The sequence below is a fragment of the Aedes aegypti genome, chromosome 1 (genome assembly GCF_002204515.2).
Source record: "Aedes aegypti strain LVP_AGWG chromosome 1, AaegL5.0 Primary Assembly, whole genome shotgun sequence".
Classification (NCBI taxonomy): domain Eukaryota; kingdom Metazoa; phylum Arthropoda; class Insecta; order Diptera; family Culicidae; genus Aedes; species Aedes aegypti.
Window position 1 is genome coordinate 289,417,383 of NC_035107.1, and position 27,052 is coordinate 289,444,434.

The 27,052-nt window shown below is 38.3% G+C and overlaps 1 protein-coding gene across 1 annotated transcript in view; it reads right to left on the reverse strand.

The window, feature by feature from the left end:
- LOC110674175 (cytochrome P450 306a1) overlaps positions 1-26,334 on the reverse strand; it is a gene marked incomplete in the record, with an annotated part of 43,969 nt that extends 17,635 nt beyond the window's left edge. Inside the window, 2 exon segments of the mRNA XM_021838118.1 lie at positions 10,637-10,946; positions 26,047-26,334. Of these exon segments, the coding sequence (XP_021693810.1) occupies positions 10,637-10,946 (310 nt within the window).
- Positions 26,335-27,052: the final 718 nt, after the last annotated feature.

Consider the following 27,052-nt stretch of genomic DNA (forward strand, 5'->3'; position numbering starts at 1 on the left):
TTCGATTCGATTCGATTCGATTCGATTTCGATTCGATTTCGATTCGATTTCGATTCGATTTCGATTCGATTTCGATTCGATTTCGATTCGATTTCGATTCGATTTCGATTCGATTTCGATTCGATTTCGATTCGATTTCGATTCGATTTCGATTCGATTTCGATTCGATTTCGATTCGATTTCGATTCGATTTCGATTCGATTTCGATTCGATTTCGATTCGATTTCGATTCGATTTCGATTCGATTTCGATTCGATTTCGATTCGATTTCGATTCGATTTCGATTCGATTTCGATTCGATTTCGATTCGATTCGATTCGATTTCGATTCGATTTCGATTCGATTTCGATTCGATTTCGATTCGATTTCGATTCGATTTCGATTCGATTTCGATTCGATTTCGATTCGATTTCGATTCGATTTCGATTCGATTTCGATTCGATTTCGATTCGATTTCGATTCGATTTCGATTCGATTTCGATTCGATTCGATTCCGATTTCGATTCGATTTCGATTCGATTTCGATTCGATTTCGAATTCGATTTCGATTCGATTTCGATTCGATTTCGATTCGATTTCGTTCGATTCGATTTCGATTCGATTCGATTCGATTTCGTTCGATTTCGATTCGATTTCGATTCGATTTCGATTCGATTTCGATTCGATTTCGATTCGATTTCGATTTCGAATTTCGATTCGATTTCGATTCGATTTCGATTCGATTTTCGATTTCGATTTCGATTCGATTTCGATTCGATTTTCGATTCGATTTCATCGATTTCGATTCGATTTCGATTCGATTTCGATTCGATTTTCGATTCGATTTCGATTTCGATTTCGATTCGATTTCGATTCGATTTCGATTCGATTTCGATTCGGATTTCGATTCGATTTCGATTCGATTTCGATTCGATTTCGATTCGATTTCGATTCGATTTCGATTCGATTTCGATTCGATTTCGATTCGATTTCGATTCGATCTTCGATTCGATTTGCGATTCGATTTCGATTCGATTTCGATGTCGATTTCGATTCGATTTCGATTCGATTTCGATTCGATTTCGATTCGATTTCGATTCGATTTTCGATTTCGATTCGATTTCGATTCGATTTCGATCGATTTCGATTCGATTTCGATTTCGATTTCGATTCGATTTCGATTCGATTTCGATTCGATTTCGATTCGATTTCGATTCGATTTCGATTCGATTTCGATTCGATTTCGTTCGATTTCGATTGATTTCGATTCCGATTTCGATTCGATTTCGATTCGATTTCGATTCGATTCGATTCGATTTCGACCTTTCGATCGATTTCGATTCGATTCGATTCGATTTCGATTCGATTTCGATTCGATTTCGATTCGATTTCGATTCGATTTCGATTCGATTTCGATTCGATTTCGATTCGATTTCGATTCGATTTCGATTCGATTTCGATTCGATTTCGATTCGATTTCGATTCGATTTCGATTCGATTCGATTCGATTTCGATTCGATTTCGATTCGATTTCGATTCGATTTCGATTCGATTTCGATTCGATTTCGATTCGATTTCGATTCGATTTCGATTCGATTTTCGATTCGATTTCGATTCGATTCGATTCGATTTCGATTCGATTTCGATTCGATTTCGACTTCGATTTCGATTCGATTTCGATTCGATTTCGATTCGATTTCGATTCGATTTCGATTCGATTTCGATTCGATTTCGATTCGATTTCGATTCGATTTCGATTCGATTTCGATTCGATTTCGATTCGATTTCGATTCGATTTCGATTTCGATTTCGATTCGATTTCGATTCGATTTCGATTCGATTTCGATTCGATTTCGATTCGATTTCGATTCGATTTCGATTCGATTTCGATTCGATTTCGATTCGATTTCGATTCGATTCGATTCGATTTCGATTCGATTTCGATTCGATTTCGATCGATTTCGATTCGATTTCGATTCGATTTCGATTCGATTTCGATTCGATTTCGCATTCGATTTCGATTCGATTTCGATTCGATTTCGATTCGATTTCGATTCGATTCGATTCGATTCGATTCGATTTCGATTCGATTTCGATTCGTTCGATTCGATTTCGATTCGATTTCGATTCGATTTCGATTCGATTTCGATTCGATTTCGATTCGATTTCGATTCGATTTCGATTCGATTTCGATTCGATTCGATTCGATTTCGATTCATTTCGATTCGATTTCGATTCGATTTCGATTCGATTTCGATTCGATTCGATTCGATTTTCGATTCGATTCGATCGATTTCGATTCGATTCGATTCGATTCGATTCGATTTCGATTCGATTTCGATTCGATTTCGATTCGATTTCGATTCGATTTCGATTCGATTTCGATTCGATTTTCGATTTCGATTTTCGATTCGATTTCGATTCGATTTCGATTCGATTCGATTCGATTTCGATTCGATTTCGATCGATTCGATTCGATTCGATTCGATTTCGATTCGATTTCGATTCGATTTCGATTCGATTTCGATTCGATTTCGATTCGATTTCGATTCGATTTCGATTCGATTTCGATTCGATTTCGATTCGATTTCGATTCGATTTCGATTCGATTTCGATTCGATTTCGATTCGATTTCGATTCGATTTCGATTCGATTTCGATTCGATTTCGATCGATTTCGATTCGATTTTCGACCTTCGATTTCGATTCGATTTCGATTCGATTTCGATTCGATTTCGATTCGATTTCGATTCGATTTCGATTCGATTTCGATTCGAATTTCGATTCGATTTCGATTCGATTTCGATTCGATTTCGATTCGATTTCGATTCGATTTCGATTCGATTTCGATTCGATTTTCGATTCGATTTCGATTCGATTTCGATTCGATTTCGATTCGATTTCGATTCCGATTTCGATCGATTTCGATTCGATTTCGATTCGATTTTCCCGATTCGATTTCGATTCGATTTCGATTCGATTTCGATTCGATTTCGATTCGATTTCGATTCGATTTTCGATTCGATTTCGATTCGATTTCGATTCGATTTCGATTCGATTTTCGATTCGATTTCGATTTCGATTTCGATTCGATTTCGATTCGATTTTCGATTTCGATTTCGATTCGATTTCGATTCGATTTCGATTCGATTCGATTCGATTCGATTTCGATTCGATTTCGATTCGATTTCGATTTCGATTTCGATTTCGATTCGATTTCGATTCGATTTCGATTCGATTTCGATTCGATTTCGATTCGATTTCGATTCGATTTCGATTCGATTTCGATTCGATTTCGATTCGATTTCGATTCGATTTCGATTCGATTTCGATTCGATTTCGATTCGATTTCGATTCGATTTCGATTCGATTTCGATTCGATTTCGATTCGATTTCGATTCGATTTCGATTCGATTTCGATTCGATTTCGATTCGATTTCGATTCGATTTCGATTCGATTTCGATTCGATTTCGATTCGATTTCGATTCGATTTCGATTCGATTTCGATTCGATTTCGATTCGATTTCGATTCGATTTCGATTCGATTTCGATTCGATTTCGATTCGATTTCGATTCGATTTCGATTCGATTTCGATTCGATTTCGATTCGATTTCGATTCGATTTCGATTCGATTTCGATTCGATTTCGATTCGATTTCGATCGATTTCGATTCGATTTCGATTTCGATTCGATTCGATTCGATTTCGATTCGATTTCGATTCGATTTCGATTCGATTTCGATTCGATTTCGATTCGATTTCGATTCGATTTCGATTCGATTTCGATTCGATTTCGATTCGTTCGATTCGATCGATTCGATTTCGATTCGATTTCGATTCGATTTCGATTCGATTTCGATCGATTTCGATTCGATTTCGATTCGATTTCGATTCGATTTCGATTCGATTTCGATTCGATTCGATTCGATTTCGATTCGATTCGATTCGATTTCGATTCGATTTCGATTCGATTTCGATTCGATTTCGATTCGATTTCGATTCGATTTCGATTCGATTTCGATTCGATTTCGATTCGATTTCGATTTGATTTCGATTCGATTTCGATTCGATTTCGATTCGATTTCGATTCGATTTCGATTCGATTTCGATTCGATTTCGATTCGATTTCGATTCGATTTCGATCGATTTCGATTCGATTTCGATTCGATTTCGATTCGATTCGATTCGATTTCGATTCGATTTCGATTCGATTTCGATTCGATTTCGATTCGATTTCGATTCGATTTCGATTCGATTTCGATTCGATTTGATCGATTTCGATTCGATTTCGATTCGATTTCGATTCGATTTCGATTCGATTTCGATTCGATTTCGATTCGATTTCGATTCGATTTCGATTCGATTTCGATTCGATTTCGATTCGATTTCGATTCGATTTCGATTCGATTTCGATTCGATTTCGATTCGATTTCGATTCGATTTCGATTCGATTTCGATTCGATTTCGATTCGATTTCGATTCGATTTCGATTCGATTTCGATTCGATTTCGATTCGATTTCGATTCGATTTCGATTCGATTTCGATTCGATTTCGATTCGATTTCGATTCGATTTCGATTCGATTTCGATTCGATTTCGATTCGATTTCGATTCGATTTCGATTCGATTTCGATTCGATTTCGATTCGATTTCGATTTCGATTCGATTCGATTCGATTTCGATTCGATTTCGATTCGATTTTCGATTCGATTTCGATTCGATTTCGATTCGATTTCGATTCGATTTCGATTCGATTTCGATTCGATTTCGATTCGATTTCGATTCGATTTCGATTCGATTTCGATTCGATTTCGATTCGATTTCGATTCGATTTCGATTCGATTTCGATTCGATTTCGATTCGATTTCGATTCGATTTCGATTCGATTTCGATTCGATTTCGATTCGATTTCGATTCGATTTCGATTCGATTTCGATTCGATTTCGATTCGATTTCGATTCGATTTCGATTCGATTTCGATTCGATTTCGATTCGATTTCGATTCGATTTCGATTCGATTTCGATTCGATTTCGATTCGATTCGATTCGATTTCGATTCGATTTCGATTCGATTTCGATTCGATTTCGATTCGATTTCGATTCGATTTCGATTCGATTTCGATTCGATTTCGATTCGATTTCGATTCGATTTCGATTCGATTTCGATTCGATTTCGATTCGATTTCGATTCGATTTCGATTCGATTTCGATTCGATTTCGATTCGATTTCGATTCGATTTCGATTCGATTTCGATTTCGATTCGATTTCGATTCGATTTCGATTCGATTTCGATTCGATTTCGATTCGATTTCGATTCGATTTCGATTCGATTTCGATTCGATTTCGATTCGATTTCGATTCGATTTCGATTCGATTTCGATTCGATTTCGATTCGATTTCGATTCGATTTCGATTCGATTTCGATTCGATTTCGATTCGATTTCGATTCGATTTCGATTCGATTTCGATTCGATTTCGATTCGATTTCGATTCGATTTCGATTCGATTTCGATTCGATTTCGATTCGATTTCGATTCGATTTCGATTCGATTTCGATTCGATTTCGATTCGATTTCGATTCGATTTCGATTCGATTTCGATTCGATTTCGATTCGATTTCGATTCGATTTCGATTCGATTTCGATTCGATTTCGATTCGATTTCGATTCGATTTCGATTCGATTTCGATTCGATTTCGATTCGATTTCGATTCGATTTCGATTCGATTCGATTCGATTTCGATTCGATTTCGATTCGATTTCGATTCGATTTCGATTCGATTTCGATTCGATTTCGATTCGATTTCGATTCGATTTCGATTCGATTTTCGATTCGATTTCGATTCGATTTCGATTCGATTTCGATTCGATTTCGATTCGATTTCGATTCGATTTCGATTCGATTTCGATTCGATTTCGATTCGATTTTCGATTCGATTTCGATTCGATTTCGATTCGATTTCGATTCGATTTCGATTCGATTTCGATTCGATTTCGATTCGATTTTCGATTCGATTTCGATTCGATTTTCGATTCGATTTCGATTCGATTTCGATTCGATTTCGATTCGATTTCGATTTCGATTTCGATTCGATTTCGATTCGATTTCGATTCGATTTCGATTCGATTTCGATTCGATTTCGATTCGATTTCGATTCGATTTCGATTCGATTTCGATTCGATTTCGATTCGATTTCGATTCGATTTCGATTCGATTTCGATTCGATTTCGATTCGATTTCGATTCGATTTCGATTCGATTTCGATTCGATTTCGATTCGATTTTCGATTCGATTTCGATTCGATTTCGATTCGATTTCGATTCGATTTCGATTCGATTTCGATTCGATTTCGATTCGATTTCGATTCGATTTCGATTCGATTTCGATTCGATTTCGATTCGATTTCGATTTCGATTCGATTTCGATTCGATTTCGATTCGATTTCGATTCGATTTCGATTCGATTTCGATTCGATTCGATTTTCGATTCGATTTCGATTCGATTTCGATTCGATTTCGATTCGATTTCGATTCGATTTCGATTCGATTTCGATTCGATTTCGATTCGATTTCGATTCGATTTCGATTCGATTTCGATTCGATTTCGATTCGATTTCGATTCGATTTCGATTCGATTTCGATTCGATTTCGATTCGATTTCGATTCGATTTCGATTCGATTTCGATTCGATTTCGATTCGATTTCGATTCGATTTCGATTCGATTTCGATTCGATTTCGATTCGATTTCGATTCGATTTCGATTCGATTTCGATTCGATTTCGATTCGATTTCGATTCGATTTCGATTCGATTTTCGATCGATTTCGATTCGATTTCGATTCGATTTCGATTCGATTTCGATTCGATTTCGATTCGATTTCGATTCGATTTCGATTCGATTTCGATTCGATTTCGATTCGATTTCGATTCGATTTTCGATTCGATTTCATTCGATTTCGATTCGATTTCGATTCGATTTCGATTCGATTTCGATTCGATTTCGATTCGATTTCGATTCGATTTCGATTCGATTTCGATTCGATTTTCGATTCGATTTCGATTCGATTTCGATTCGATTTCGATTCGATTTCGATTCGATTTCGATTCGATTTCGATTCGATTTCGATTCGATTTCGATTCGATTTCGATTCGATTTCGATTCGATTTCGATTCGATTTCGATTCGATTTCGATTCGATTTCGATTCGATTTCGATTCGATTTCGATTCGATTTCGATTCGATTTCGATTCGATTTCGATTCGATTTCGATTCGATTTCGATTCGATTTCGATTCGATTTCGATTCGATTTCGATTCGATTTCGATTCGATTTCGATTCGATTCGATTTCGATTCGATTTCGATTCGATTTCGATTCGATTTCGATTCGATTTCGATTCGATTTCGATTCGATTTCGATTCGATTTCGATTCGATTTCGATTCGATTTCGATTCGATTTCGATTCGATTTCGATTCGATTTCGATTCGATTTCGATTCGATTTCGATTCGATTTCGATTCGATTTCGATTCGATTTCGATTCGATTTCGATTCGATTTCGATTCGATTTCGATTCGATTTCGATTCGATTTCGATTCGATTTCGATTCGATTTCGATTCGATTCGATTTCGATTCGATTTCGATTCGATTTCGATTCGATTTCGATTCGATTTCGATTCGATTTCGATTCGATTTCGATTCGATTTCGATTCGATTTCGATTCGATTTCGATTCGATTTCGATTCGATTTCGATTCGATTTCGATTCGATTTTCGATTCGATTTCGATTCGATTTCGATTCGATTTCGATTCGATTTCGATTCGATTTTCGATTCGATTTCGATTCGATTTCGATTCGATTTCGATTTCGATTCGATTCGATTTCGATTCGATTTCGATTCGATTTCGATTCGATTTCGATTCGATTTCGATTCGATTTCGATTCGATTTCGATTCGATTTCGATTCGATTTCGATTCGATTTCGATTCGATTTCGATTCGATTTCGATTCGATTCGATTTCGATTCGATTTCGATTCGATTTCGATTCGATTTCGATTCGATTTCGATTCGATTTCGATTCGATTTCGATTCGATTTCGATTCGATTTCGATTCGATTTCGATTCGATTTCGATTCGATTTCGATTCGATTTCGATTCGATTTCGATTCGATTTTCGATTCGATTTCGATTCGATTTCGATTCGATTTCGATTCGATTTCGATTCGATTTCGATTCGATTTCGATTCGATTTCGATTTCGATTTCGATTCGATTCGATTTCGATTCGATTTCGATTCGATTTCGATTCGATTTCGATTCGATTTCGATTCGATTTCGATTCGATTTCGATTCGATTTCGATTCGATTTCGATTCGATTTCGATTCGATTTCGATTCATTTCGATTCGATTTCGATTCGATTTCGATTCGATTTCGATTCGATTTCGATTCGATTTCGATTCGATTTCGATTCGATTTCGATTCGATTTCGATTCGATTTCGATTCGATTTCGATTCGATTTCGATTCGATTTCGATTCGATTTCGATTCGATTTCGATTCGATTTCGATTCGATTTCGATTCGATTTCGATTCGATTTCGATTCGATTTCGATTCGATTTCGATTCGATTTCGATTCGATTTCGATTCGATTTCGATTCGATTTCGATTCGATTTCGATTCGATTTCGATTCGATTTCGATTCGATTTCGATTCGATTTCGATTCGATTTCGATTCGATTTCGATTCGATTTCGATTCGATTTCGATTCGATTTCGATTCGATTTCGATTCGATTTCGATTCGATTTCGATTCGATTTCGATTCGATTTCGATTCGATTTCGATTCGATTTCGATTCGATTCGATTTCGATTCGATTTCGATTCGATTTCGATTCGATTTCGATTCGATTTCGATTCGATTTCGATTCGATTTCGATTCGATTTCGATTCGATTTCGATTCGATTTCGATTCGATTTCGATTCGATTTCGATTCGATTTCGATTCGATTTCGATTCGATTTCGATTCGATTTCGATTCGATTTCGATTCGATTTCGATTCGATTCGATTTCGATTCGATTTCGATTCGATTTCGATTCGATTTCGATTCGATTTCGATTCGATTTCGATTCGATTTCGATTCGATTTCGATTCGATTTCGATTCGATTTCGATTCGATTTCGATTCGATTTCGATTCGATTTCGATTCGATTTCGATTCGATTTCGATTCGATTTCGATTCGATTTCGATTCGATTTCGATTCGATTTCGATTCGATTTCGATTCGATTTCGATTCGATTTCGATTCGATTTCGATTCGATTTCGATTCGATTTCGATTCGATTTCGATTCGATTTCGATTCGATTTCGATTCGATTTCGATTCGATTTCGATTCGATTTCGATTCGATTTCGATTCGATTTCGATTCGATTTCGATTCGATTTCGATTCGATTTCGATTCGATTTCGATTCGATTTCGATTCGATTTCGATTCGATTTCGATTCGATTTCGATTCGATTTCGATTCGATTTCGATTCGATTTCGATTCGATTTCGATTCGATTTCGATTCGATTTCGATTCAATTTCGATTCGATTTCGATTCGATTTCGATTCGATTTCGATTCGATTTCGATTCGATTTCGATTCGATTTCGATTCGATTTCGATTCGATTTCGATTCGATTTCGATTCGATTTCGATTCGATTTCGATTCGATTTCGATTCGATTTCGATTCGATTTCGATTCGATTTCGATTCGATTTCGATTTCGATTCGATTTCGATTCGATTTCGATTCGATTTCGATTCGATTTCGATTCGATTTCGATTCGATTTCGATTCGATTTCGATTCGATTTCGATTCGATTTCGATTTCGTTTTGGAAATTTAGAAATGTCGAAGTTTTTTGAAAAATCTTACATTTGACTACCGCAAGTCTTCGTCACTTAATTCTAGAACTTGGCAGCTGCAGAACGAAAGCGAACGCCAACCGAAAATAGCAAGCCGTAAAAAAGCTCAAACCGCACAACCGAACCCAAAGCGCCATAAATCAGAATCCCCCTGGACCATCCCCACTTCTATCGTCTCCGACTTGAGATGTCGATCGTCTTCCAAGCTGCGCATCAAGAACAAACTAAACCGAAAGCGAAATTCTTGCCTCACGACGATCCTCGCCACACGCACTTGTTTTCCATTTCATTCAGCACCGTTTTCACTTTTGTGCACATCGAAATGTGGTTCCCTTCCGTTGCGTTCTTGACTGCGTGTCTGGAGCTTAAGGTGAAGGTGTACCGAAGCCATTCCTCGAGTTTCCAAGAGCATAATTCTAGATACCCATACAGCTGTTTGTGTTGAAAATTTGATCGATTGAAACCATCACAGAAAGATCAATCAATCAAGTTTTCAACTTGATTGGCTTTCTGGTTCCCAAGATTTGTGTTCTTGAAAACTTCCGGCGTTGTCTCGGTTCATCTTCACCTTAAGCTCGCCGTGAATGGCAGAGTTAAAACCACTTTCAAGAACTTTCCTGAATGACTCAGTTCGTTCCTGATCGTGTAAGCAGCATCTGCCCGAGGCAAACGATGACTAACAGCTAACACCGACTCGATTGCATTCCGTTGAAATTGCAGCCAAAAATGAAGAAATGGAATCGCTTACCATGTCCTCCCATTATCCCGTGGGTGATGAAGAGCGGGGCCCTTCCGGTTGTTTCCTCCCGCTTGAGCGTGTCCCGAATGAGGTCCGGCGCGATGAGAACGACTGCATCCACCTGGCCCATCCGGAGGCTGTAGACGGGGCCGTAGCGTTTGGCAAGGTTCGTAAGCGTTTCGTACGGTTTGATGGAGTCGATGAAGGGCAGATATCCGAGGATCGGTAAACCGAATGGGCCCGGGGGTTTACCACGTCGGTCCAGTAGTGTCCATAGTACGTAAGTCAGGATTAATACGATGCCGAGGATTAAGTACATCTGGAATGGAGAGAAATTGTCGCATAAGAGTGGGGGATTTTTAACAGATTTTTTGGGATCTCTAGAGCAGAGGTTTTCAGCATTTTTGGCTCGCGGAGCACTTTTTGAAATAAAATTGTTGCACGGAGCACCTGTTCTTCATCACCATTCTGTTTGAAAACCGGACTTTTTACACGCTTCAATCGACCTTAGAATTCCTTAAAAATCGTGAAGTAAGGTTAATGTTGGTCAATCTTTCATAAGAAAAAGAAGGATCGAAGCTAAACCTGAAATTGTAAGAAATACATATCTGGAAAATCAAGCATACGTTTAAGCGGAAAAAATGTTCGATTGGTCACTTGCTGATGGTGACTATTTGATCAAGTTTTCAACTCAAACGGATATTTGGTTCTCCAGATTTGTGCTTTAGAACTTTTTAACTTTATCTTCACCTTCCCCAGTAACTTCATATTTTTACCTCAAAACAAAATCCAAAATGATAACTTTTTCGCTTAATATTTTGGCACATTTTTTTCACAAACAACACAAACAACTTTTCTAACTCTAGAATCTATATCAATATTGATCATTGATCGTCTGATTTTGCAGGTATTCAGATATTTTTTGGGGACCCACATTCTCCATATAAAATTTTTTTGACCGTCATTTTGTGTTAGTCTAATTATAAAAAATATAAAATGTGGGCTTTACAATTTCAGGTTATAAAGAGTTTTCATTTAAAAAAATAAACAAATTGTTTTATTTGTCTTCAAGGGATCTAAAAATTTAAATGTTTTTTTTTAGTTTTTAAGTGCTTTTTCAGCCAAAGTGGCATCAGGAACAAAAATGTTCATTGCTCTGAAACGGTTGCACCAATATGCTTCATTTCCTTTCAAAAGGCTCTCATTGAAGTATGGTTTAGAGCAGCGAATAACTTAGCAAAACGACGGTATCCCAAGGACTTTCGGAATACCTCTGGATCCTGATGACCAATTATCAATATCGCAAGAAGAGTTTTTTTTGAGCACTTGTGAAAAATTGATACAAAAACTTGTGAAAAATTTGAAAACAAAAAAGTTGGTGCGATTTGAATATTTTCTGTGATAGAAAAATTATGCTAGTAAAGGGGTCAATTTTGATTATATTTAAATCGTTTGATTCTAATCTAAAACAATTTGTTTTATTTGGTTGAGCAAGCTTTTTTTAATTCTAACTTGACAATAAAAATGTAAATGAAATCATATTTGGGTTTTCGTCAAATATTTCAAAATTCGGAAGAAAGGCAAATTTCATGGTTAGGAAATGTTCCAATTTTTGTTTAAGTTTGTACAACTGAGCGAGTTTTTGTAGCGAAACATTCCTTCATTTCATAAAACTTGTGAAATATTTTTTTATTTTGTATCACAGTATCGAAATATCGATTTTTTTCGAAGTCGTATGTTCCACTGATTATTTTCGACGAGGATAAGTTTGTCGACAAAGCTTTCACACCCTGAAAGATTTAAAATATTTGTTCGTGGAAACTTGTATTTCTTCAACATTTTGTATTATTTTCTGTACTAAAATCTTGAGAACCTAATTTTGCAACTAAAACTGTCCCATGAAAAATGTTTGACAGCAAATGATTTAAAAGAATATTCTTAACTTCGAATACAAAATATTAGCAGAAATGTTGAACGTTTTCTTAAAAATATCCTTGGAAGCTCAATAATAATCGAGATTTTGACACCGTGTGTATAAGAGTCGTAAAAATTATGTTCCGTCATTCACCACAACGTCGGAAACACTGAAGGTGAATATGAATAAAAACCACCTCCTGATTTCCAAGAGCACGAATCTAGAGGTCAAAACAGGGATCTTCAATCGATGGGAAAATTTTATCGATGGGTAGCAACCAACAAGTTACTTATCGATTCATTTTTCAGCGCGATCAATTTGTACTTTTATATTTTAATAATAAATATTTTGTATGTAGAATTTTAATTCGTATTATTAAAAGCATATTTCAATGCAAAAAGTTGAGATACTTCGAGGCCTTGGTTCAAATTTTCGTAACTGTCGCGGAGCACCAAGTGCTTCGCGGAGCACGATGTGAAAACCGCTGCTCTAGAGTATCTAATTCCTTTAGGCTCCCTAGCCTTTGTGGACTAATACATTTTTCTAGACATTAATTTCTCATATCTACACTAACTAAACACTAATTAGAATCATCAAGATTCTGGAAGATTCGTATTTTTATAGGCTCTTTAAGTTGCGTATAACCTTTTGGAATAGCTATTTTATTTAGACTTTTTAAATTCGGTTGACGCTCTGGATTTTCTTTAAACGTTTAACAGGATTCCTGGGCTCGATATTGAAGAATCTCAAGTCTATCTATTTTTTGGACGTAGCCAGAGGGACAAGGAGCAGGAGAAAAACTGGAATGCTAAAACGATTTATCATGGAATATTTCAAAGTTCGGGTCATCATAGGCTATATGAGCATACAAGATTCTCTTGACTCCATGGTTTCTATAAGCTCTTTATGCATAACAGACACTCTAAAGTGATCATAGGAAAGGCATGCTTTGTATGCTCTCTGTATGACCTTTGTTCCATAAGATACCATCGTTACAATTGTCTTTCAAGCCTTCTACGCTCGTTAAGATTTGTAAGCTTTCGAAGTTCTTAGAGAAGAATGTGTTTTGTAAGCTCTTTGACCTCCCTGTATTTGAAAGACACTCCACATTTTGAAGACTTTTGAGATTCAGTAGGATATTTATTAGAGTGATTCAAGGAATCGTTTTTGCTCCACACCGCTCATTCGATTCCAGATCAAATTATGATTGTCCTCCCAAAATGTGAGCTCATTCGAATGAAAACTAAGACTGCACAAGCCCATTATAGTTTATATGGGAAATAGTATGGGAAAAGTAGGCAATTCATTAAATCGGTCATAGTGTTTGCCTATATTCTCTTGGGGATAAGAGCTACGTTGATACAGCGAGATACATTTATTAGCTACAACTTTGCCGAAGTCCATTTTCAAATCGGACGCCTCAGTAATTAGTTATTGATTTTGGTAGGAGTTGTAAAACTTTGGTTATGATAATTGAGCTGCTCCGCAGACACCACTGGATATATGCAGTGAAACATAGTAGCCATGTGTATGTGCTATCTTTCGAGCCAGATGCAGCAATGTTGCCTGTTCGGAAGACCAATGAGCACTGTTGAAGAATTTGCGATTAGATATAAATCAATAACTAATTACTGAGTTCTCTGATTTGAAAATGGTATTCCCTAGAATATCTAGCTTTGTAGGCTCTTGATGCTTGATGCCTCTTGATTCTGAAAGCCGCTAGCCTCTATTGTTTCTGAAGACTCTCGACATGCTCTTCTATTGCTGACAAATGCTTTTTCGATTTTTTAGACACTTAAGGATCATAAGACTGACTATGTTTGCCATCTCGTCCCGGGACCCGAAAATGGACATTTGTGTGATCAATCAAATGCATGATACATGGTTATCCAAATCAATCGTTTCTCAAAAGGTTTACACTGATGCGATTTTCTTAAAATTCCAAGATATTGTGGTCACATCACAGCCGATTCCGGAAATTATCTGTGACTTGAAATTTGCCTACCTCCAGGGGCACAAACGCACAGCACCCTTTTCACCTGACCTGATCCAGTGACTAACCGGAATCAATGGGTCTGGTCACGGACAAAACCCTGAAGGACAGCAAGGCGATTATTGGTGAGGCTCGTTTGAAAGAGTCAAACCCCATCCTTCCACGGATTAAAGAACTACCGAAGATTCACAAGCCGAGAAAGGAAATGCGAGAAATCATTTCGGCCGACGGATCCCCCACTCATAAACTGGCAAAAGTGTTAATCAAGGAATTCCAGAGTATGCCGAATCCATTCCCCACTAGGTCAGTTAAAAACACCCAGGAGTTCTCCCAGAAACTATTAGATACAAAGGTATCGACCGTGATGATTTTATTTTGAAATTGTTTATCGGCATATCGGTCTATATTGCTCGAAGTAAGAGGGAGCATGGAGAAGAAAGCAATGAATACTAGATGGATAGGTACCGTAAGGGAACGGCGAGAGAAATTGGATTAGATGTTGAAGAGGGCATACCATATGAAACAGTATTACTTGAAACGTCACTTCCTTGTGGCTAACGTCCCCTATGGGAACGGCTTGGGTGTGTTTTGAGAATGACACTACCAAGACAGCCAAAAGGAAGGAGGTCTCAAGCGCCTCTTCAACATCTAATCCAATTTCTCTCGCCGTTCCCTTACGGTACCTATCCATCTAGTATTCATTGCTTTCTTCTCCATGCTCCCTCTTACTTCGAGCAATATAGACCGATATGCCGATAAACAATTTCAAAACGAAACTATTAGAGTCAGGACCCATCGAGGATGACGAGATGATGGTTTCTTTCGACGTAGCAGTTCTTTTTCTCAGCGTTCCAGTAAAGGATTCGCTAAATCTTCTCGAGGACTGGTTATTACCCCAAAGGACGGATGCAGCATGGAAAGGAAAGTTCAGGACCTGAGAGAGAGGAGACAGCTGGCTTAGATTGCGAGCTTCTAAAAGTCAAGGGAACCTGTCACCAACTGTCACTGGAAAACCGACATATTCGGAGGACAGAACGTGAAAAAGCGTCAACATTCAAGTAAACGTAATTGAAATTGCTAAGTGATTTTCGAAGATTTCACATTTTAAAAAGTAGAATACCTAAATATAGTAGTGTGTTGGTGAACTGCTATTGATTTTTTATATTCATAGCCTTTCTCATAGTGAACAACATGAAGCACATATGATTTTGACCAAAATAAGTTCATCTGACCGTTGTGCACTACCCAAGACTTGGAAAAAGAAGTCAAAGAAGGCTAGAAAACATGCCAGCTGTCAGTGAGCTGTCTCCTCTCTCTTAGGTCAGGACATACATGAGGATGACAAGATTGTGCATGGACGAAAACTACTTTCAATTCCGAGGAAATTTCTACAAACAGATGAAAGGAGCTCCCCGTTTTTGTGCGAACTATTCATGGCGAATTTTGAGGAAAATTTAAAGAAACAAGGAGTATTACCGGATAAATGGTGGAGATATGTCGACGACATTTTCAGCGTTATCAAGCGGAACGATCTGGCTTAAAATTTGGATACAATCAACAGCTTACACAAGGATATCAAGTTCACCCATGAGCAGGAGAAGGATGGAAAACTACAATTTTTGGGTCTACTTGTCACCAGGGAAGAAAGTTCATCTTACAACTTCGAAATCTACAGGAAGCCTACAAATGCCCAGCGAGTCATCCCTTACACATCAAATCATTCGTTCCAGCATAAGATGGCAGCGTTTCACCACATGGTCCACAGGATGCAGACTCTACCCCTCAGCGACCCAAGTAACACAGCTAGTTATATATGAGTTATTATGGCACGATTTATACATAATCGTTTGTATTTTTCAGGAATTATATACTATATATCTGACACTTGTATAGCTGAAAAAGCGCAAAAAATGGCGGCTTATATAACATCTTATAGTTCTAACAACCATTTATAATAACATCTAATGGACGGTTTATAGACTTATTCTCAACCAAACAAAGACAACACTAAAATGTTGAATGATCATAAGTTCTAATAAAGTTATTTTTCAGTTATTAATACATATAGAACATATGTAAACTGTGAAATATTTAATTTGTAGATATTGAGTTATTCAAAACCACAAACGACACAAAATGATCAACTAATAACACAGCCTAATATTTTGGTTGGAATAAAGTTATTTGCAAGTGATATACCTTGCAAAAAACATGTTTGCTACAAATAAATCAGATGCCTGTTGAACTTCATGCAAACCTAACTTACAGATAAATAGAAATGAAATGGCAATCAAAATATAAATGGCCCAACGAAAAAATATTTCTACGTTTGGAAATCTTTAACCCTGAATTATACTGTAATGAAAAATTTTGTAAATGGATCATATTCAGGAACAGTAGAGAAGTTTAAGATGCGGTTTGAAATTTATGGTGTAATTTTCAATTTTACCTTTTAATAATTCACGCGCCATTATGAAAAGTCGTAAATACAAATACAATTCACAAAATTTCAGCTTTTTCGTAATATTTATTTCATTCCCCTCAAAGAAACAATATGGCAGATTTTGCATAATGCTTACAGCGTTGGTGATAAATTTTCGGACAATTGATTTTCTTTTAAATACCTTTAGCATTGCTACACTCAAATTATTTACACATTAAAATGGTACTGTTATAATTTACTGAGGTAAATACAGTTTAGTAAAATAATTAGTTGCAGCTCCACTGGCATAATATTCCTTACATGCAATTCCAAAAGATACAAACTTAAGTTATTCATATTCTTAGCCGGTACTGTAATCTATTTGATTTAATGTGGAATTCTTCGCTCTGATTTGAAAATAAGTTGAAATTACGTTATTATAACATCCTAAGAGAATCTTGAGAAATGATTTTCAGATTTTTTTTCAATAACGTTTATAATACATATTGAAAGCATATTTTCAACATACTCTCTTGAAGTTAATTTGATTGTTTTTCAGATAACAATAATAACATCTAATTAACTTAATTACAGCTTCCTGTTTGGTGGCCTGATTTTTATCCGTCAAACGTCAAAAATCTGTTCTCATATATCAGGTTTGTTTATGTTTCTACGATACTGCTAATCAAAAGCCGCGCATTGTTTTCTCTGTGTTTAATGCTACTTGCTGCTGTTTGAATCGTCTCGGAATGATCTTCAACCTCACCCGTTGCGTTGAGAAGTGATTATTTTATAAATTTGTTGTTCAAAACCTTGTATCCATTTACAAAGGTAGGTGAATTCTCTAGGTGCTTGTCTACCATCTGGCAGCAAGGCATTGGATTCTGTTGAAAATGGCGAATTGCTTTGATTTGCCAACTTGCAGCACTATGCTTGATCCCGTGTTTGTTGTAGCTGTTCGAATATCAGCTCGTAGCGCTTTTTCCAGATCTTTACCGTCGATACTATTATTGCTGTGTCTCTATTTGCATGTATACGCTAGAGATTGTTTGAAGACATTGTATCATTAGTAGCCATCAAATTTATTACGATTCATTTTTGTTTCGAAATTCTTCATGTTTAAATCTTGTGTAGAATACATCTTAAAAACATTATTATAACATGAATTTCACACATATCAATATATAAAGTATTAGTTTTATTAATGTTATATTTACGTTTATAGAGCAATGAATTAACCAAGACGGGTTTTCACTTAAGGATTATTTTTTTAACGTTATACGTTTTTTGAAAACAATTTTATAGCTTTAATAATACAAAAGGTGTTATGGAATTCACCTATAGTACACTTATATAACAAGATTTGATATCTACATCCAAAAAGATGTATTCGGTGTTACTTGGGGAAGACGGAAAGACCAAGGAACTGGAATATATCTACGAGACGACAAGGATCAACGGATACAAGGAAAGCCATCATCGACAAAAAGGAAAGACAGCAAATTCGTAGTGCTTTGACGACTATCACCGAACCCATGAGAAGAGTCTCCATCTCATACGACGTACACATCAGCAAACAGCTCCGCCCAAAGCTAAGGATTTGGTATTTTCCAGCAGAGACAATCAACTTGAGACTCCGTTAGGCTCTACCAAGGATCCGGTAAACACACTAAACAAGGCTGGTGTTTACAAAATCAGCTGTTCCCACTGCAGCTAGGTCTACGTTGGTCAAACAAAGCGGTCTCTCGAGGTTAGATTCAAGGAACACTTAGCGGAAATAGGAAAAGCTCAGAATACGATAGACGAGGGGATGACATACGAAGACGGCCTTACAGTTAAGGTCGAAATACGCGTATTTGTCAAAGGATACAAACTCTAGTGGAATTAAATGGTATAGTACTAAATTCGGGTTTTTTCATCTACTCATTGAAGACGTTAAGGCAATAAAAAGTATGTAGAATTATGGAACGTTTGCCACAATCAACATTAAGGGGCTATAGATTCATAGCATTGTATAACCCTACGTAAAACTGCTTCGAAATAAATCGTTCCGAAGTCTCGATGCTATATGGTTCCGTAAGGATGATGTAATAGCATTTTAATAATGTTTTTAAAACCAATTTTGATACGGTTCCGTTTTTGGTGACTGAAAATTTCGGCTTTGTTGCCAAAAATGGAATCCCACTGTATTTCTGCTTCGTATAATAAAAATATACATTGGGCGCTAGATTCTGTTCTTGGCACTTTTGAATCGCTTCGGCAATGGAGATTTTTGAAAGCTACCAAGCTCATGTTTTGTTAAAATATGCGTCGTACTGAAGTGCTTTTTTTGCAAAATTTCTGAAAACAAAAACCAAATTTTGAGCCAAACATATTAAGTTTTAGAGGTGGCGCAAGCGACATGAAGGTAAATTTTCAAGTTATAAAATATGACCTTCAGTGAAGTTTTCCTAAGTTTGTCATTTTTCAATAAATTTTTAAGCTCTTTGCATCATTCTTTCCAAAATTAAATTTGTGAAAAGTTTGTTGATAACCAAATTTGTCTTAAATCAAAAAAAGTCTTAGTAAAAGGTAGTTTTCTCCAATTTTTTCCTCTTCTTACTAAAAAAAATCATTTTTGTTTGTTGTTTTTACAATCGTATTTTCAAACATTTTTAATTTTTTTAACCGCCTTAATGTACAGTCAGTCTATGGTTGTTCGTTGATAGCCTAAATGTGTTGAACAGTTAGGTCTCCTGTAAGACGCTGCTACCCACTTTCCTCACACCGCAATTTCTCAGCGGTTTCTAATGGGATGAACCTGAATTTTTGTTAATTGTTTGTAGCTGAACATAGTTTGAACCTATTACCTACCAAATTTCACCTGAAATGATTGGACGACAGCTGAGAAATTGCGATGGGCGTAAAGTAGGTGGAAACGTCTAATAGGAGACCTGACTTTAATGTTGAAATAATCATATCAATATGTCTTACTATTTTGTTACATTGTTTGTTAATTCAACAGCTTATCAGTTTGTTTCGGTGGTAGGTCATTTGGCATAAAGCCGTTTGGCAAAATGGTCGTTTGGCATAATGAGTCTGAAACCAAGAATTTCTTAAGATGACATTCGTTTTTACGTTTCAATGCAATCGATAACATTGATCTGCTCAAGTTATCAGAAAAAAGAGAAATCGATTACTGCAGTTACTTCGATGGGTTGTGCTGCTTTTCCCAGAATATCGGTTCCCCGAATGTCGTAACCCCGAACGCCTGTTCCCCGAATACCAGTTCCCCGAATATCCCGCTTCATAATTGTCGTAACTTTATACATTTCAGTGGTGGTGGTGAATGAACTGGCCATCTGATATGCACCCTTCTTTCGAGTTTTACCGTCCTCAGCATTTTTGACAACATGTGTATAGCCGAAAATGACAGAATACCTCCTTCTTTTGATTGCTTATCGTTATTTCTCTTTTACCATCCAGCCACTAAAGACTATTATAGCACCTATTTAAACTGCACCACTTTTTGGGGAAAAGGGTCATTCGGTGAACCGGCATTCGGAGAAACGACATTCAGGGAAAAGTAGCAGAATCACTTTGATGATTCTGAACGCAATTATGATTCGTTTTATTATGCCGCAATAATTGTTGCGTTTCAAGCGGGTGAACAGGTCTACCACCTTTTCTAATGTCCGGCCGACAATGTCCATAACAACCGCGAAGCAAACAAATTGACTGGATCTCGTAAAAATCGTACTGTTAGGCCCAGCTCTCCGCATAACACCTTCTAGCGCAATATTGAACAAAAGGCACGAGAGTCCATCACCTTCTCGTCCACGATTTTCCATAGCTCTACGCGGTCGATACTATCGAAAAATCGATGAAAGGGTGATGCGGACCTGGGATTCACGACATTTTTGGAGAATTTGCCGTACAGCAAAGTTCTGGTCCGTTGTCGTCGACGAAGCCGGCTTGATAACTTCTCACGAACTCGTTTGACATAGGTTATAGATGACGAAAGATAATCGGGGATAATACCTTGTCGGTCGCATTTAGAATGGTGATCGCTCGAAAGTTCTCACAATCTCATTTGTGGCCTTTCTTGTAGATAGGGCATATCACCCCTTCCTTCCACTCCTCCGGTAGCTGTTCTGTTTCCCAGATTGTGCCTATCAGTTGGTGCAGACAAATGGCTATGAGTTCAGCTCCGATACCATCCTTACCAGCAGCTTTATTGTTCTGGTGAATGGCATCCCTAACCTACCACAAAGTGGAGGCTGGTTAGTTTCCATCACCCGCAGTATCGACGATGGCATTTCCTCCGTTGTCCAGTCCTTCATTGTCTGTGCTCTCAGCGCCATTCAGGTGTTCGTCGAAGTGCTGCTTCCTCCTTTCGATCACATCACGCTCGTCCGTCAAAATGATCCCATCCTTATCCCTGCACATCTCGGCTCGCGGCACGAAGCCATCACGGGAGCGTTGAGCTTCTAATAGAACTTCAATATTTCTTGGGATTGGCACGGCTGTTCCATATCCTCGTTTTTGCTCCCGAATGATACGGGTCTGTTGCCGTTTCTGTCTATAACGTTCCACGTTCTGTCAGTTCCTTTCGGTTATGCTGCCTCGAGGTACAGCGCGTATGTAGTTGCGACATTCGGTTGTTTGAGACGCTCTAGGTCATACCGGGGTGGCCGTCGGTACCGTACGTTGTTAACGACGGAGAGTTTTGGGGCGCAGTGTAACCATCACCAGATAGTGGTCAGAGTCGATGTTAGCGCCTCGATAGGTTCTGATAACGTCAGAGAAGTGCCGTCCACCAATCAGAACGTGGTCGATTTGTGATTCTGTCTGTTGTGGTGATCTCCAGGTGTATTGGTATGGAAGGCTGTGCAGGAAATAGGTGCTACGAATGGCCATATTCTTGGATGCGGCGAAATCTATTAGTCGTAAGCCGTTTTCGTTCGTCAGCAGGTGGGCGCTGAACTGTCCAATAGTTGGTCTGAATTCCTTCTTCTGGCCTCCTCATGAGCGTATCTCCTACGATGATTTTGACGTCGTGGCTTGGACAGCTGTCGTACTCGCATTTGAGCTGCGCGTAAAAAGCATCTTTATCACTATCAGTACTTCCGGAGTGAGGGCTGGTAACGTTTATTCTGCTGAAGTTGAAGAACCGGCCTTTGATCCTCAACTTGTACATTCTCCCATTGATCGGTCATTACCCGACCACGCGCCTCTGCAAATACCCATCACTATAAAAGCTGTTTCGAGCTCCGTGTTCGTGGAACTCTGTCGAAAGTTCTGGAGGAACTCCGAGCAATTTCTGAAGGTATTTCTGGAGAAACTCTGAAGGAATTACTAGAAAAAAAACCGAGAGAATTCCTGGAGAAACTCCGAAGGTTTTCCTGAAGAAACTCCGAAGCAAATCTTGGAGGGATTCCGAAGGAGTTCTTGGAGGAATGCTCGGAGTAACTCTGAAGGAATTATCGCAGGAACTCTAGAAGGTTTTCCCAGAAGAAGTCTGAAACAACTCTGAAGGAATTCCTGGAGATAAATTTCCGGAGAAATTGATGAAGAAGCACCATAAGAATTGCTGGAGATATTGCGGAGGAATTCATGGCATTTCTTGAAGAACTCCGAGATTATTGCTTGAGGAACTCCGGAGAAATTCCTGGGGAAACTATGGAAGATATTCGAAGGAATTCCCGATGGAGCTCCACGTGAGGAACTCCAAAGATAACTCTGGAAGAATTCTGCAAGAATACCTGGTGGAAATGCAAAAGAATTGCCAAGGAATGGCTGGATGAAATCTAAAGGAATTGCCAGAGGAAATCAAGAAGAATTTCTGGATGCACTAAAGAAAAATTCCAGAATAACTCCGGAGGAATTACACGAGGAACTCTGAAGGAATTCCCGGAGAAAATCTAGAAGTAATTCCCGGAAAACCTTTTGAGAAATTTTATGAGGACTTTTTTTTAAGTAACTCGAGGTATTACTAGAACTTACTCCTAGAATTCCTGGAGAAATCCCGGAATGAACCCGGGGAGAAATCTGAAAAAATCCCGGATGCGCTCAAAAAGAATTCTTTGTAACTAATTAATAAACCGGGCAATATCTCAGTAAGAAGAGACCCCTCGAGCTGGGTCTCAGGTTCGGCTATCTACTGGGTAAGCTGAGGGGCTGCGCGACCAAGGTGTGCAGTGTACCGTCACCTGACTAGGGCTATTGTAGTATGTAGATTAGAAGAATTCTAATTTGGTGGGAATCTCTAGGGTTTTATTAGGCAAACTGAACAATGCAATTGCAAGCTAGTTGATTTATGGGGGATCATTTGGGTAATTCAAAGATTCTCACGTACCGGTACTACTGCTTCTTCTTGCTGCTGCCGACGATCTTGATGTCCTGCGAGCGCTCGCTGTTGCTGCTGACGGAGTTGTTGCTTGACGGACAGATGGTAACGTTAACGCCACTGTAGACATAGTGCCGTAAGGGGTTGGCAAAATAAGGTGTCGTCCCTCCTTGACGGCAATCGACACGGCCCAGGACGGTACCGGAATGACCGTGCCGAGAGGGGAAAGCTCTTTTCCGGTTAGGGTGAGTACCTCGAGCTGTGGACCTCCTTTACGGTTATGACCTCAATGGCCAGAGGTCAGCGATGATGCTTGACGGGTTAGACTTAGCAGACTTCCGTCTACTAGGCCGAAACGTGTGCTGCTGGTAGGCCACGCCACCACCAGCCAAGATGGCGATATTTTAGCGGTAATGAAAAATGTCCTGTGAGGTGTTATCTAGCCGTACTAGCCTTCTAGTCATTAGTTTTAGGCATTAAAATAAGATAGATGTAAGGTTGAATCATACCTGAAGAATTAAACTTCCTCTCCCAATTTGGACAGTTACCACTCACTTTTTCTTACATCTTTGAGGATATTTTGAATAATGTACTTTAGCACACAAACGCCGAATGAAGGAATGGCGATTCCTGAATTTGGCTTGACCCTCTTTTCTGATTTTCCTCAATAGTGTGTTGAGGGGTTGTTACCACCTGTTGAGTGTAATACGCCTGCTGGACCACTTATCGTTTATGTTCTGCACTTGTACCCACAGCTTGCATGCAATTTTTCCATTATTACAATTTAAGTTTAACAATTCTACTAATCTACTAAAAACCATTGTGTATACATTTTAACAATCTACTAACATTGATTACATTTACTAACCCTATACTAATCCAACACCACTGAACACTAGAAACGTGACAGAATACAAATAAAAATAAAGCACGAATTAAAAAACGACTTACAAGTTGTAACAAACGGTTGCATCTTGGAGGAAAGCTAAGAGAATTCCCGGAGGAACTCTGAAGAAATTCCTGGAAGAAATCCCCGGATGAATTCCTGAAAAAATCTCCAAAGGAGTTTCTGGAGAAAATTCCTGAAGGAATTTCATAAAGGGACGATGTCCCGATGAAATTCCTGGAGAAATTCACGGGTTCCTGGAATTCTCCGGATGAAATCATTGGGGAAATTTTTTCTTGAGATCCCCGTAGGAATTGTTATTGTAAATCCCCTGAGAGAATCATTGGAAGAGTTTTTGGGGTACATCCCCGGAGGAATTCCTGGATGAAATCTCCGAAAGAAATACTCGGTGGGATTTCTGACGAAAATCCCCGGAAAAAATCCTGAAAGGAAATTCTCGGAGAAGCTTCTAAATGAAATATTCGCAAAAATTTCTAAAGCGAGTACCCAGAGAAATTTTTGGGAGAAATTTTCAGAAAATTATCTGAAAAAGTCTACGGAATAATTTCTTGAGAAAATCTTTGAAGGAGTTTCCTAATGAATTCGTAGACAAAATTCCCACAGGAATTCCTGAACGAAATCCCCGGAAGAATTGCTATTGGAAATCTCCTGGAAAATTCATGGAGAAAATCCCTGAAGGAGTTCTTAGAAAATTCCCGAAGGAATTGCAGGATAAAATATCTGGAGGAATTCCTACTGCAAATCTCCAGAAAAAAAAATCAGAGGACATCCTTGAATTAATTTTCAGAAGCCCGGCGGAAATGCCGGAAATCCCCGGAGAAATTCTTGAAGGAAATCCACGAAGGTATTCCTGGTGGAAATCCAAAAAGAAAATCCTGAGAAGAATTCTTGGACAAAATACTCGAAAGGATTCTTGTAGCAAATCCCCGGAGTAATTCCTGTAGCAAATCTCCGGACGAATGTCTGAAAGAAATCCCCAGAGGAATTCCTGGAGAAAGTCGAAGGAGGAATTCCTGGTGAAAATCCTGTTAGGCACACCGGAGCTCAAAATTTTTGAAAAAAAACCAGTGATTGGGACCACCGGTGAAGTTGCCCTAAATACCGTTTTGATTCATATTACGGATACATAAGGCTTCAGTCAAGTACAACTAATTGAAACAAAAATAAATTGAATCGTTTTGCATTAAACCTTGGCGCCATCAGGCTAAAACACTTAAATTTCGAATGGAGGGTGAACATCTTGAATTCCCTTTTATGAACAGTTCGTTGAACAGTTGAAATGTTCGGCCTGTTCATCATTTTTATTTCGGACACAACCACACTTTTGCTTCATATTCAGGACACTTTGATTCGAATTTCGAACAGCTCTTGCGCGCTGTTGTAAAGCACAATTAGAATACCAAATCATTAGTTTGATCACCAACGCACTAGTTGAGCATTATAAATTTCCATGGATTGCTATAGAGAATGCTTATTAAGAACATTCTAACGATAAATTTTGAAACATTTCGAGTGAAATCTTTCTTATACAAAGTAAAGTGTCCGGAATTTGAAGCTGTCAGGGATTCGAATCAAAACGGTATCTATTTTTCTCCATGTATGGACCTATGCAGAAGTTCACTAATTTGACGTTTGAACGGTGCCAAATTCACTAGTTTCCATGGTTACGTGAATAACTAAATAACATTGATAGGTGATAACTCGATGGATATAAAAGATTTGAAAACGAAGTATCATAAACAAGTTGAATATTTCAATATTACGCACTTTTGATCTTTCCGGTAGAACAACGCTCAGATTTTTGAATAACAATTATTTATCATTGATCACCAATTTGATAAAAGAATTACTTACTGCGGATATCACTCAAATCCAGCACCAACAGAGTCACTTCCAACAGAACAATGATCGCTTTTCTCGTACAAATTTCGGCATTCACTCAGTCAAACGCCATCAATATTCATCAACCAAACTTATGATTATACTTTCAAAATAACTTCACTTCCTCTGCGAGGAGAAAACAAAACCACAAACTCGCACCGAACACGATCACAACAACCCGAATCCAATTGAGATCTAATCTTTTGACAGTTCATATCCATCGTCCAGTTTGCGTTTTCGAATTTCGAACTCGCTTCCTCCAGCGGTTTGGCAATTCTTGTTAGAATAGAATTTTATCCAATTTTGAGCTCCCACCTGCTCTCTCTCCCTCTCTCGATGCGAATTGAGTTCCTTCTTTTGGCGGTCTCACCGCAGGATTCTCTTTACCGATTCGTTGCTATGGGAGCATCGTTGGCATCGCTAAGGTGAAGGTGGATCGAAGCATAACCTCAAATTTTCAAGAGCACAAAGCTGGAAAACCAGACACCCGTTCACGCTAAAAATTTGATCAACTGTTCGCCATCTACGAGTGACCAATCGATCAAATTTCCAGCTGTAATGATTATTTGTTTCTCCAGATTTGCGCTCTCAAAGTATCCTCACCATAACGAGCGCTGACCCAAGAGGCGGAAACGCAACGCACAGCCGCCTCTGATAGGGGGGGGTCCGATCATATGGCGATGGGGCTCATTACAGATGTCGAGATGTGAGTCACATGGCGGGTTTTCTTACCAACTGCATACTGCATGCGGAATCGCCGGTTTGCCGATTGTATGAGGGGGTGAGTTCATCGAACTCCGGACTAGCTGTGCAGTGCACCGTGCAGTGGTAGATTGGAGAACGCAGATTGCGATTGCAACATGCTCCTCGGTGACTTTTAGAGGGTAATTATTGGACGGATTAAGGTGATAGCCAGGTGAGAGGTTGGTGTTAACTGGTTATAACTGGTGGTCTGGAAAAAAGGTATACATAGGAAGAA